Consider the following 13,651-nt stretch of genomic DNA (forward strand, 5'->3'; position numbering starts at 1 on the left):
GAGATGATTTCCATAATCAGCACGTTTGTTTGGTAACAGACGATTTGCTCTTTTTACAGGTAACACTAACTTTTAAGTTGTGTAACGTTTACTTAACAAGCTGTAGACTCCAACCTCCAGGAGAGGTTGCTTCTCCTTTTGCTGCAGCGGTTTATTTGGCACAAAACCCGTGGGCGCCCAGGAGCGGGCATCAGTCCTGGTTTACATTTTCCGAGAGGAGAAAGTGGGGCACAGGCCGTTAAGCTGACCTAGAGAAGGTTCAAAATAAAAATCAAACCCCCAAGCACTCAACCTGCTGGTCTCCCCGGAGTCCTGCCTCTGGCGCCGCCAGGCCCCGCCCCTCCACCTGGGCACCGCCTGGACCACGACTCCCCCGCCGCCCGCCCCGCACGGCGCAGCCGGCGCGCTGACGTCACGAACCAGGTACTTTCCCTGCGGCCGGGGCGGCGTGGGGGCGTGGCGGGCCTGGAGCACGCATGCGCAGCAGCGGCTGCGCGCTGCCCGGATCGTGCGGGGCCCGAGCCTCTCCGCCGGCGCAGGCTCCCTCGCGCCAGCTCGCGGCCGCCGCCATGTCGGCCGCCATCGAACGGGAGTTTGATGAGTTGGACGCTCAGAATCGCTGGCAGCAGCTGTACCTGGTGAGTGGCGGGCTCGCGCAGCCGCCGCCGCCCCCTCCGAGGACCTGGCTTGCGCACGCCGGTGCCCTCCGGCACTCGCCGCCTCCGCCGCCTCCCGCTGGGGCGGAAGTGGCGGTGCGCGGGCCGCCTCAGGGCGCGCGTGCGCCGCCCGGGCCTCGGCGCTCGGGCGCTCGGGGTTGGGGCGGCCGCGTGCGCGCAGGCGCAGTGGGCTCCGGGGGGCGGTGCCGGGGGGCGGGCGTGGGCGTGGACGCGACGGTACAGGGGGCGGCTGGCGGGTCGGGGGGTCGGGGGGCCGGGGAGGGTCGCCGAGCCGCGGTGGGGCGGCCGGACAGTCGCGGCCCGAGCGTCCCCGGTACGCCGTCGCCCCCTCAGAGCTTTCTGGAAGGAGCTCGGTGAGTCAGGGTAGGCGCCGAGGGGTCGTCCACGCCCCGGGGCCCGGCCTGAGGGGCTCGGGTCTCCGGGCGTCGTGAGGCAGCTCCCCGAACGCGGGCGCCCGGCGTGATTTCTGGTCGCCTCGTGGAGACGCGCCCTGGGACGGTCTCCTGGGTCAACCATGGAGCCTTTCGATCGAGCAGAACTTAATTTTATCTCTTTTGAAGTGACCTAGTTGTCTGCTTCCTACTGCTAATTATTGCATGTTATTTCCAGGATTGCAGTGAGTGGTTGTGAGCTAAATGCTGCTCCCGCTGTCAGGTCGCTCTGTGTACAGTAAAACGACAAAAAAAGGGCTTTCCTGTAAATCTAGATGCTCCCGGGCTTTTCCCCTTCCCGTTTAATTAGATGACAGTTCCTCTTGTCATTATGTTCGTAATGTAACGTTTTCTTCTTGAGCACATTAGCAGGACGTGTAATAAATACCCTGATTCACGTGGGTCAGAGTGTGTTAGAATAGGGTACTAACTTCAGAGAATGCTGGTAAGGACTTTCCCAATTATAGAAAGTTTTAAATGCAAATTCTCGTAGGAAGCTCTATGTGAGAGCCTGCCAGCTGTGTCTTCTCCAGTTGCATTTGTTTTAGGAGAGGCTGCTGTCCCCAGGTTGCGAGTGGTTTATCAAAATACAGGTTTGAGAGGAAACGATGCATGCTACAGCTTAATTCAGCTTGACATTTTGATTAAGTAGTTTGGCTTTTTTGGTTATCATTAATATCCATGAATATTCAGTGAAAAGTGTAATCCATCTCACCAGAAAAATGCATTTATATCCACTGAAAATTGCATTCAGTTTCATAGAGTTCAGGAAATCTTTCCATGGGCTTCTGCCTAGGAATCCTTTACTGGATTGGTCAAAGCTCTTATTATTTTTTTTCCTAGTGTAAGAACAAGAGCATTTGTTCGGTCAGTGCAAATCATGCAATATACACTGGTGTTTTGTTTAAAGTTGGTCACAAACCAGGAAAAATGGAAAGCAAGTCCAGAAAGAGTTTTGACTCTGAGTGTTTTCTTTTGTCTCTAAACATCCACTCAGCCATTCTACAGATTGTGCTGTGCACCCTGCCCTGAGCCTTGGGGATTCATCAGAGAGCCGCTGACCAGGTTCCTGCTCCTGAGGCACTCACTTTCTGGGACTTGGTCTCTTGAAGGCCTCATCACAATTCCATATTTTCATTTACTCACTTGTAACACCTTAAAATGTGCCAATGTTAGACGGAGTCCCTGCTCTCCAGGATCCATCCAAGTGGGGAGTGGTAACTAGGGAAGCAGATGAGAACATGAGAGTAAGAACGCAGAAGCTCGTGTTAAGCACAGTGTGCTGTGCATCCCCCACAGGATGCATCTGGGAGTCCTGGCACAGCTTCCTGGAGGAGGTAGGGCCTTGCCTGAGTCTTGAAGAACAAGTCGGCCAGGGGAGGAGAATGAGGGAGGGAGAGAATTAGTGTTCAGAGGAAGAAGAAATGTGTGCGGAGACACAGAGCATAGAAGACCAAGAGAATTGCCAACGGCTGAGCCTGGTGCAGAGTGCGGTGTGACGTTGAGGTGCCAGGGGGACAAGGCCAGACAGTAAGACGGAGCCCGTGGGCCCTTGTAGATCAGTCTGAGGACTGTGAGCTAGTAGATAGCACCCACTGTGGAATTTGATGCTTGGAAGTACCACAATCATATTCTCTTTACTCTTTAGCAAGACCATTCTAGCTGTGGGTTGGGTGTGGCTAACTGTGGGCAGCTGGTACAGGGAGGGGGGCTCTTTGGGAGTCAACCTAAGGAGAGATGTTGAGCTCTTGAACTCAGGCAGTGGCAGGAAGAATGAAGGGGAGATACAGATTTGAAATGCTAAGGGAATAGATTTGTTTGGTTTTGAAACTGTTCAATTTGCTTCCTGTAAGACATCGAAATGGGAATAGTTTAATATGTAAATTTGGAGTTCAGGAGAGGTCTGAGTTGTAAATGATTTTGGACATCATGAGCATGCAGATGGTATTTGAGGTCCTAGATGCAGGTGAGATCACTTAGGGAAAACAGAGAGGGTTTGGAAATGCCGAAAGCCAAGGACAAAGTCTTGACCGATAAAAATGTTTAAGGGCATAGGTAGAGAAAGAGGAGCTTGCAAAAAGAAAGGCTAGAGAGGAATAGCCATAGAAGTGGGGGGAAAATTGGTGGTGGGTGTGGAGGGAGCTGATGCTCAGCAGGCACGTGCTGCAGGGGCACCAAGGTCAAAACCGAAAGTGCCCGTTAAATTAATGGCTAGAAGATCAACAGATTCCTTGCAAAGAGCAAGTTGAGAGGAATACGGAAGTCAGATGTGGGATGGAGTGGGGAATGGTGGCTGAAATGAAGCATGAGTATGTGACTTCCCTACTTTAAACCTTCAGTGGTTTCCCATTGCTCACCATGTAGACTTCAAACCCCTGCCACTGCTCACAAGACCACAGGTCCTGCCTCCCCATATGACTTTCTTCCCTCTTTGTCATTGGGTTCTTCTGTTCCTTGAAATGTGCTGTCTGTCCTTCCCTTAAGGCCTTTGTAGATATAGTTCTCTTTGCCTGAGCACAACTTTTCTTTCCCTTTTTCTTTCCCCCTTTGCTTAACTACCTCCTCATTCCTGGAGTCTCACTTCCTCAGGGTGAGGCGGTGGGAGGAGCTTCCCGGCCCTCCCTTGCAGGGTTGAATCCCCTGGTATGTACCCATAGTGTCCCATGGCCTCCCCTTTCAAGGCAGGGCATTGGATGTGATACAGCAGCACAGGACTTTGAGACCACAGTTTCTGTTAAGCAAACCACTATCCTTTGAGTAGGAAAAAGTGTTACAGTGGGCTTTCTTCTTTGTAGGTCACAGCAGTGGGTATATTGATGATAACATTTGAGAAGAGGTATGCTTTTTTTGGCGATACAAATTTGACTAGGAAAAGAAAGGTTTTGCTCCTGAGCAAAAAAGCTAAATATAACTAAGAGCTAGACTTGCTTAGTGGTGTGAGGACTTTTGCTTTATACCTTATTATTCAAAGTCTTGTAGGAAAAGGGAATGTATTATTTTGAGACTGATACTCTGGCCCCTTACCCTTTTTTTAAAAAAAATTTCTTATTTATTTGTTTTTATTTTTGGCCGCATTGGGTCTTTGTTGCTGTGCGCGGGCTTTCTGTAGTTGGCGGTGAGTGGGGGCTACTCTTCATTGCAGTGTGCAGGCTTCTCATTGTCGTGGTTTCTCTTGTTGCGGAGCATGGGCTCTAGGCACGTGGGCTTCAGTAGTTGTGGCACATGGGCTCAGTAGTTGTGGCTTGAGGGCTCTAGAGCACAGGCTCAGCAGTTGTGGCACATGGGCTTAGTTGCTCTGTGGCATGTGGGATCTTCCCAGACCAGGGCTCCAACCCCTGTCCCTTGCATTGCTAGGCAGATTCTTAACCACTGTGTCACCAGGGAAGCCCTGGCCCCTTACTCTTTTTACCCCCTTTGAACAGTTGCTCTTATAACATAACTTTTGAAATGGGAGGTTTCTGGGAATGAATGACTGGGTTGGAGCTGACTCTTTATCTTTTCTTGGCCTCATTAGCCTTCCTGCAGGCTGTGCCAACGCCTTGTGCAGATTCAGGCACCTAGTGGGCACTTGATATGTGTTTGCTGAACATGACTTCCTACCACAAATGGGTGACTTGATGTGTCCACATGATTGGGGAGGGGGGAAGCCTAAAGAGATTGGAGATCGAAGAAAGAGAAGGGAAGATTATTGGAGCCAGAAACCTCAGGAAGCAGGAGCTGATGGGATCAGGAGCACACGGCAGAAGACTTGCCTTGAACGGGCATGGTTGGCAGAAGTGAGATTGCTGAAAAAGTCTAATTTGTCTGAGCGACAGACTAATAACATTAATGTAGTCTGAGGTTAATTCTGGCTTTTTGAGAAATGTTCATGATAGCTTTTTGCTTTTCCTTTGTCGCTGATGATTGCTGTCTGAATCAGGCTGGGGCATTAGAAGGGCAGAGGAAAGGAATGGAGTACTGTGAGCCGTTCGGGGAAGAGAGTAAAACTGTAGGGAAATGGCAAAAGCTAAGTCATGGAATAATGTTTCTAGTAAGTGGTAGCTCAGAAGGAATTTGGTTGATTAATCAGACTTTGTGGAACTCTTAACTGACTGGTCATTTTTCTTTATTAGAAATTCATAGTTCAAATATTGTCAGAGTAAGAGCAGTTTTTACCATTTGTGATTCAACTAATTTTTAGAAGTTAAATATCAAATGAACTCTATTCTAGTACTTACAGTGAGCAGTCAGTGTGGAGGATAAATCAAAGCTATCTTATTGTAAAACACTTCCCTTGCAGTGTCTGTTGCACGTTCTCCTGCCAGCCTTTAATTTAAGTTCTCAGTGCTTGCCATATTAAACTCCTTGAATTTCCTTGAGAATCACCTGCTTTCTCACACCTTGGAGTCTTTGCACATGTTGGACATAATCTGTGTCTACGTTATTTTCTGGGAAGTGTCTCCAAGACTAGACTTTAGTTATATGCTCCTTCTCTGATTCCTGAACCCTCTATATTCTTTTATTAGAGTATAAGTCACATTGTTTTATTTTTAAAATAAATTTATTTATTTATTTATTTTTGGCTATGTTGGGTCTTCGTTGCTGCATGTGGGTTTTCTCTAGTTGTGGTGAGCAGGGGCTACTCTTCATTGAGGTGTGTGGGCTTCTCATTGCGGTGGCTTCTCTTGTTGTGGAGCACAGTCTCTAGGCACGGGCTTGAGTAACTGTGGCAGGCGGGCTTAGTTGCTCCGAGGCATGTGGGATCTTTCTGGACAGGGCTCAAACCCATGTTCCCTGTATTGGCAGGCAGATGCTTAACCACTGCGCCACCAGGGAAGTCCAGTCACATTGCTTCATAACTGTCTACTTGTCTGTCTGGCTCCTTGAGGGCTGCCTCATTTTCCTTTGTTTCCCCACCATCTGCCTGTAGGCCTGCAGTGTGTTAGATGCTCAGTTAGTATTCTCTAAACAAGAGTACTGCTCCCTTTGTAAGATGTCAGCACCTTGGTTTATTCCAACCCCTCACTCACAGCTGAGGAGACACCGTCCAGCACGAGGTTGTGACTTCTGTAAGGTTACCATATCCATTAGTGATACAGCAGGGACCTAAATCCTGTCCTTGTGATTCTCAGTGCAGCACTGTCCTGCTTGACCAGCATGACAGCCTATTTGCTTTCTTCTTATGATCTACTTGAGATTAATGGTACTGAGAGAATCATTTACACTTTTGACGGCAAGAAGAGAGTAGAATATGTTATAAAAGGTTGGGTCATTTTGGGACTGGAGGCCTTTAAAACAGCATCTGGGATCCATGGATCAGACTGGAAAGGGATTTTCAAGTCCCCTGAAACTGTGCTAACTTGTATGAATGCCCTAGGGGATGTAGTTTCTGGGGGATTCCATAGCTTTGGTCAGATTCTTTCTTTTTTAAAAAAATTATTTTATTTATTTATTTTTGGCTGCATTGGGTCTTCATTGCTGCACACAGGCTTTCTCTAGTTGTGGCGAGCGGGGGCTGCTCTTCATTGCGGTGCGTGGGCTTCTCATTGCCGTGGCTTCTCTTGATGCAGAGCACGGGCTCTAGGTGTGTGGGCTTCAGTAGTTGTGGCATGCTGGCTTAGTAGTTGTGGCTCGCAGGCTCTAGAGTGGAGGTTCGGTAGTTGGGGCGCACGGGCTTAAGTTGCTCCGCAGCATGTGGGATCTTCCTGGACCAGGACTCGAACCCGTGTCCCCTGCATTGGCAGGCGGATTCTTAACCACTGCGCCACCAGGGAAGTACAGCTTTGGTCAGATTCTTAAATGGAGCTCTGTGATTCCTCAGAAGGTAAGAACCACTGCTTTAAGGAAAAGCAGCTGGGGGAATGATTCTCCAGTGAAGAATATAGAACTCGAAATAATACTGTTTTGCCTTTGACAGGTTCTGTAGGTTACTGCTACCTATAATCATGGAAATCCAGATAGCTGTGTTGTCCCCTACTCTTTCTAGCTTGCCTCTTGTTCAGTTTTTTTATTTTAACCAGAATCTCCAATAGCCCTTTTTGGCTTCTCCCAGATCATTAGTATCCACAAGAATTCCCTGTTCCCAGTTGGAGAACTATCACAGCTCTTGCAGTCTCCTGCGGTTCAGATACCTTGTCTGGTTGCTTTGTTTTCTTACTCTGTTCACTCTTCCAAAGAGTAAACCAGAGATATGGACAGATAAGATCTAGGAGAGCAGAATTAAAATTAACATAAGTGTGCTCTTCACTTTCTCAGATAAGCATTCATATGATTTGTTTCCTCTGAAAATTCTTATCTAGATTCTCCGTGCTCTGTTCCCTGTTGGTGGTGCCATTAAAATGATTTCTTATTGGTGAACTGTTAGGGGCAGAGAATATTTAAACCAACTAGTAATTTAGAACTTTGGATAATACCCTTTGTTACTTTGGATAATAGTGACTAACCGTATACTAAGTCAGCTTAGCATATAAACTTAAAACATAGCAGCTGATAACTAAGGAACAGATAACAGTTCAGCAGGCTAAATGTTAAAGCATATAAGTTCTGACTGCTGTTCTGAGTGGAATAGTAAACTTTTCTGTTACATTCTTAGTTGGAATGCTGTTGTACCTTGCTGGGCTGTTGTCTGAAGTGAGTGTAGTGTTATTTTAAATATATTTAATGTAGTGCTAATTTAATGTTCTATTTATGGTACAGTAGTAGTAATGTTTCAGGAAGCTGTTTTGACTTAACAGTGAAATCCTTGCTTTTAAAGATTGTGGACACCTTTAGACACCTTTAAGATGAAACCTGTGAACAAGAGACATGCCCACATACATACAATTCCCCCACATTTGGCATGTGATTTCAAGGGTATCATAGATCCCTAAGGACTGTTGAGGTTGATGACCTCCAGGAAACTTGTATCTGTGGATTTCTGGTATCTTTTTCAGTTTGGGAGGTTTGTTTGTTTTTATGTGCTCCTATTCCTTTCACAACCGAGGACTCTGATTTAATGTGCTCTTTGTTCTATCACCTAGTTCATTTGGGTCATGTCACTGATCACTGATAACTTTGTGTTAAACTGCCTTCCTTCCTCTAAAGAAAATCTCTTACTAAATTATTTTGTTTCTTCTTTCACTGTATTCAAACAACCTTATACTCTGAAAGCTATCATTTCCTCTGACAGGTTACTTAGTAGTGCTTCCAGGAATTCTTGAGGCAGTCTGGGGTAAGGTTCCCAGGGGTGGCCCACTCCTCCTAGTCAAGGCTGGGACGTTAGACCATCCAGGTGGTACTCCACGACAGTGGGAACTGATTTATGCCTCAACCAGTGAAAACATAGTTTCACATTTCAAATCTTAAGTTTTTATTTTTTTAAATCTCTGTTACTGTAACATTGTCAGGGTGAGATAGTTATAACACTTTAGTATGATATAATATTAAATAATACTTTAGTGTTTGGTACATAGCTTTGTTCTATATAGTACACAGAAAACGTTATATCCTTGTTGTACTTTAGAATATTCTACCTCGAGCTGTTGTGATGGAACAGCAAATAAGAATTTAGGAAATTGGAAAAGAGATATTAATTTTATAAGAAAAAAGTAGGACTTTAAGGTAATCCCAAATTGATAGTTTCTACTTATGGGAGAAATACTGAAATTTCTTTCTTTATACTTAAGGTCCCTAAGTGAATCCTCAATTAATATGATGGTTAAGTGTTCACTTTGTTTTATTAGTCAAATCTTTGTGTATATACTCTGTATAAAGATCCTGTGGATGGACACAGTGAAGTAGGAAGCTAAATATGTTGCATGTGTCAGGGTGTTCAGTTGGTCATGGTCCTTCGTATTATACCCATCGCTGGTTGGGGAGATAAGATTCCTGGTGGAATAAGTTCTGCTATGTATCACACTTCGTTCTGAGAGGCCCTCCTCTGTGAGGAGAAGACTTTGATAAGAATAAAATAGGGACTTCCCTGGTGGTGCAGTGGTTGGGAATCCGCCTGCCAATGCAGGGGACATGGGTTCGAGCCCTGGTCCGGGAAGATCCCACATGCCGCAGAGCGACTAAGCCTGTGTGCCACAACTACTGAGCCTGCACTCTAGAGCCTGTGAGCCACAACCACTGAGCCTGCGTGCCACAACTACTGAAGCCCGTGCATTCTAGGGCCCGTGCTCCGCAACAAAGAGAGGCCACCGCAATGAGAAGCCCACGCACCGCAACGAAGAGTAGCCCCGCTCGCTGCAACTAGAAAAAGCCTGCACACAGCAAGGAAGACCCAATGCAGAAATAAATAAATAAACAAACAAACAAACAAACAAACACAAGCTCTAAAATTCAGTCCTGGATTCCTATCTGGATCTACTGCTTAACTGCAGTATAAATTTGGAAAAGTTGAATCTCTGTTTTCTCATTTGTAGCCACCTACAAATGAGTTACATAGCATTTGCGTGATACAAAGTAAGAGTTTAGTCAAGATATGCTATTTTATTCTTTTTTTTAAAAAATAAATTTATTTATTTATTTTTGGCTGCGTTGGGTCTTTGTTGCTGCGTGCGGGCCCCCTCTAGTTGTGGCGAGCGAGGGCCACTCTTCGTTCCGGTGGCTCAGTAGTTGTGGCTCACGGGCTCTAGAGCGCAGGCTTAATAGTTGTGGTGCACGGGCTTAGTTGCTCCGCGGCATGTAGGATCTTCCCGGACCAGGGCTCGAACCCGTGTTCCCAGCATTGGCAGGCGGATTCTTAACCACTGCACCACCAGAGAACTCCCAGAGCTTGTGGTTTAATACACAAATAAGTAATTTGGTTAGGATTACATGAACATGGCAAAAATGAGAACAGTACAGAAGGGTGTGTAGTGGAAAAGTAAGTCACTGCCCCCATGCTCCCTCATTCCTTCCCTGTAGGTGATCACTCTCCTCTCTCCCGTCTCACTCCCTCTCTCTTTATCCAAACCCTGTGAAACAAACAGCATACTGTATTGCACCTTGCTTTTTTCACTTATATTTTGAAAATCCTTCCTTTTAGATCTCATGTGTTCATTTTAACAGTTGAATGGTATTCATTATTTAAGCACTCATCTATAATGGACATGTGGGTTGTTTCTAATCTTTAGCTATGGTAAGCAATGCTGCAGTGAATAACCTTCCAAAGAAGTTGTACATGTCCATCAATAAATAGTATAAGAAAGTGCCTGTTTCCCTACACCTTTACCTAGTTTTTTAATCTTTGTCTGATAGGTGGAAAATGGTCTTACTCTTGTTATATTTTGCAGTTCTCTTATTGTGAATGAAGTTTAACAGTTTTTATTTTTAAAAGTCATTTGTATTTCCTTTCTCTTTCTGATATGTAAGAGCTCTTTACATATTAAGGAAGTTAAGTGTCATATATTTAAATACTTTTTCAATTTATGGATTATCTTTTGACCTCGTTTATGATAGTTTTTCATGTAGAAATTTTAAATATTTATGAAGTCAGATTTATCAACTTTTTCTAACTTTTTGTGCCATGGCTCAGGGAGAGCTTCTCTATGATTACAAAAAATTTTCTCCGGTATTTTTCAACAGTTTTATGGTATTTTCTGATGATGTCCATTCTAACTGGTGTGAGGTGATACCTCATTGTAGTTTTGATTTGCATTTCTCTAATAATTAGAGATGTTGAGCAGCTTTTCATGTGCCTCTTGGCCATCTGTATGTCTTTGGTGAGATGTCTGTTTAGGTCTTCTGTCCAATTTTTGATTGGGTTGTTTGTTTTTTTCATATTGAACTGCATGAGCTGTTTATATATTTTGGAGATTAATCCTTTGTCCATTGATTCATTTGCACATATTTTCTCCCATTCTGAGGGTTGTCTTTTTGTCTTGTTGATAGTTTCCTTTGCTGTGCAAAAGCTTTTAAATTTCTTAAGGTTTCATTTGTTTATTTTTGTTTTTATTTTCATTACTCTAGGAGGTGGGTCAAAAAACATCTTGCTGTGATTTATGTCAAAGAGTGTTCTTCCTATGTTTTCCTCTGAGAGTTTTATAGTGTCCAGTCTTACACTTAGGTCTTTAATCCCTTTTGCGTTTGTTTTTCTGTATAGAGTTAGGTAGTGTTCTAATTTCATTCTTTTACATGTAGCTGTCCAGTTTTCCCAGCACCACTTATTGAAGACACTATCTTTTCTCCATTGTATATCCTTGCATCCTTTGTCATAGATTGGTTGACCATAGGTGCGTGGGTTTCTCTCTGGGCTTTCTATCCTGTTCCATTGTTCTATATTTCTGTTTTTGTCCCAGTACCATATTGTCTTGATTACTGTAGCTTTGTAGTATTGTCTGAAGTCAGGGAGTCTGATTCCTCCAGCTCCTTTTTTTCCCCTGAAGACTGCTTTGGCTATTCGGGATCTTTTGTGTCCCCATACAAATTTTAAGACTTTTTGTTCTCGTTCTGTAGAAGATGACATTGGTAATTTGATAGGGATTGTGTTGAATCTGTAGACTGCTCTGGATAGTATAGTCATTTTCAAGTCAATCCAAGAATATGGTATATCTCTCCCATCTGTTTGTGTCATCTTTGATTTCTTTCATCAGTGTCTTATAGCTTTCTGAGTACAGGTCTTTTACCTCCTTAGGTAGGTTTATTCCTAGGTATTTTATTCTTTTTGTTGCAATGGTGAATGGGATTGTTTCCTTAATTTCTCTTTCTGGTCTTTCGTTTTTAGTGTATAGGAATGCAAGAGATTTCTGTGAATTAATTTTGTATCTTGCAACTTTACCAAATTCATTGATTAGGTCTAGTAGTTTTCTATTGGCATCTTTAGGGTTATCTATGTATAGTATGTCATCTGCAAACAGTGACTGTTACTTTTTTTCCAATTTGTATCCCTTTTATTTCTTTTTCTGCTCTGATTGCAGTGGCTAGGACTTCCAAAACTATGTTGAATAATAATGGCGAGAGTGGACATCCTCGTCTTGTTCCTGATCTTAGAGGAAATGCTTTCAGTTTTTCACCATTGAGAATGATGTTTGCTTTGGGTTTGTCGTATATGGCCTTTATTATGTTGAGGTTGGTTCCCTCTATGCCCATTTTCTGGAGAGTTTTTATCACAAACGGGTGTTGAATTTTGTCAAAAGCTTTTTCTGCATCTTTTGAGATGATCATATGGTTCTTATTCTTCAATTTGTTAATATGGTGTATCACATTGATTGATTTGCATATTGAAGAATCCTTGCATCCCTGGGATGAATCCCACTTGATCATGGTGTATGATCCTTTTAATGTGTTGTTGGATTTTGATGGCTAGTATTTTGTTGAGGAGTTTTGCATCTATGTTCATCAGTGATATTGGTCTGTAATTTTCTTTTTTTTGTAGTGTCTTTGTCTGGTTTTGGTATCAGGGTGATGGTGGCCTCATAGAATGAGTTTGGGAGCGTTCCTTCCTCTGCAATTTTTGGAAGAATTGAGAAGAACGGGTGTTAGCTCTTCTCTAAATGTTTGATAGAATTCACCTGTGAAGCCACCTGGTACTGGACTTTTGTTTGTTGGAAGATTTTTAATCGCAGTTTCAATTTCATTATTTGTGATTGGTCAGTTCATATTTTCTATTTCTTCCTGGTTCAGTCTTTGAAGGTTATACCTTTCTAAGAATTTGTCCATTTCTTCCAGGTTGTCCATTTTGTTGGTGTAGAGTTGCTTGTAGCAGTCTCTTATGCTTTGTATTTCTGCAGTGTCCGTTGTAACTTCTTTTTCATTTCTAATTTTATTGATTTGAGTCTTCTCCCTCTTTTTCTTGATGAGTCTGGCTAAAGGTTTATCAATTTTGTTTATCTTCTCGAAGAACCAGCTTTTAGTTTTATTGATCTTTGCTATTGTTTTCTTTGCTTCTATTTCATTTATTTCTACTCTGATCTTTATGATTTCTTTCCTTTACTAACTTTGGGTTTTGCTTGTTCTTCTTTCTCTAGTTTCTTTAGGTGTAAGTTTACATTGTTTATTTGAGATTTTTCTTGTTTCTTGAGGTAGGCTTGTATTGCTATAAACTTCCTTCTTAGAACTGCTTTTGCTGCATCCCATAGGTTTTGGATTGTTGTGTTTTCGTTGTCATTTGTCTCTAGGTATTCTTTGATTTCCTCTTTGACTTCAGTGATCTCTTGGTTACTTAGTAATGTATTGTTTAGCTTCCATGTGTTTGTGTTTTTTACATTTTTTTACCTGTAATTGATTTGTAATCTCATAGCGCTGTGTTCGGAAAAGATGCTTTATATGATTTCAATTTTCTTAAATTTACCGAGGCTTGATTTGTGACCCAAGTTGTGATCTATCCTGGAGAATAGATCCAGGAGAATAGCTTCCGTGTGCACTTGAGAAGAAAGTGTAATCTGCTGTTTTCGGATGGAACGTCCTATAAATATCAATTAAATCTCTCTGGTCTATGGTGTCATTTAAAGGTTTTGTTTCCTTATTAATTTTCATTTTGGATGATCTGTCCATTGGTGTAAGTGAGGTGTTGAAGTCCCCCTCTGTTATTATGTTACTGTCAATTTCTTCTTTTATAGCTGTTAGCATTTGCTTTATGTATTGGGGTGCTTCTGTGTTGGG

At 43.5% G+C, this 13,651-nt stretch overlaps 1 protein-coding gene across 2 annotated transcripts in view; it reads left to right on the plus strand.

Moving 5' to 3' along the window:
* The first annotated feature begins 481 nt into the window (after positions 1–481).
* PTPN2 (protein tyrosine phosphatase non-receptor type 2) overlaps positions 482–13,651 on the plus strand; it is a 76,316-nt gene continuing 63,146 nt past the window's right edge. The window contains exon 1 of one of the 2 annotated variants that reach the window (XM_082668136.1): positions 482–638. In XM_082668136.1, the coding sequence (XP_082524262.1) occupies positions 570–638 (69 nt within the window). In that variant the 5' untranslated portion in view covers positions 482–569. The remainder of the gene's footprint in view (positions 639–13,651) is intronic. The other variant, XM_082668135.1, reaches the window with a different exon arrangement.

The sequence above is a fragment of the Grampus griseus genome (assembly GCF_964374135.1).
Source record: "Grampus griseus genome assembly, chromosome: 12".
Classification (NCBI taxonomy): domain Eukaryota; kingdom Metazoa; phylum Chordata; class Mammalia; order Artiodactyla; family Delphinidae; genus Grampus; species Grampus griseus.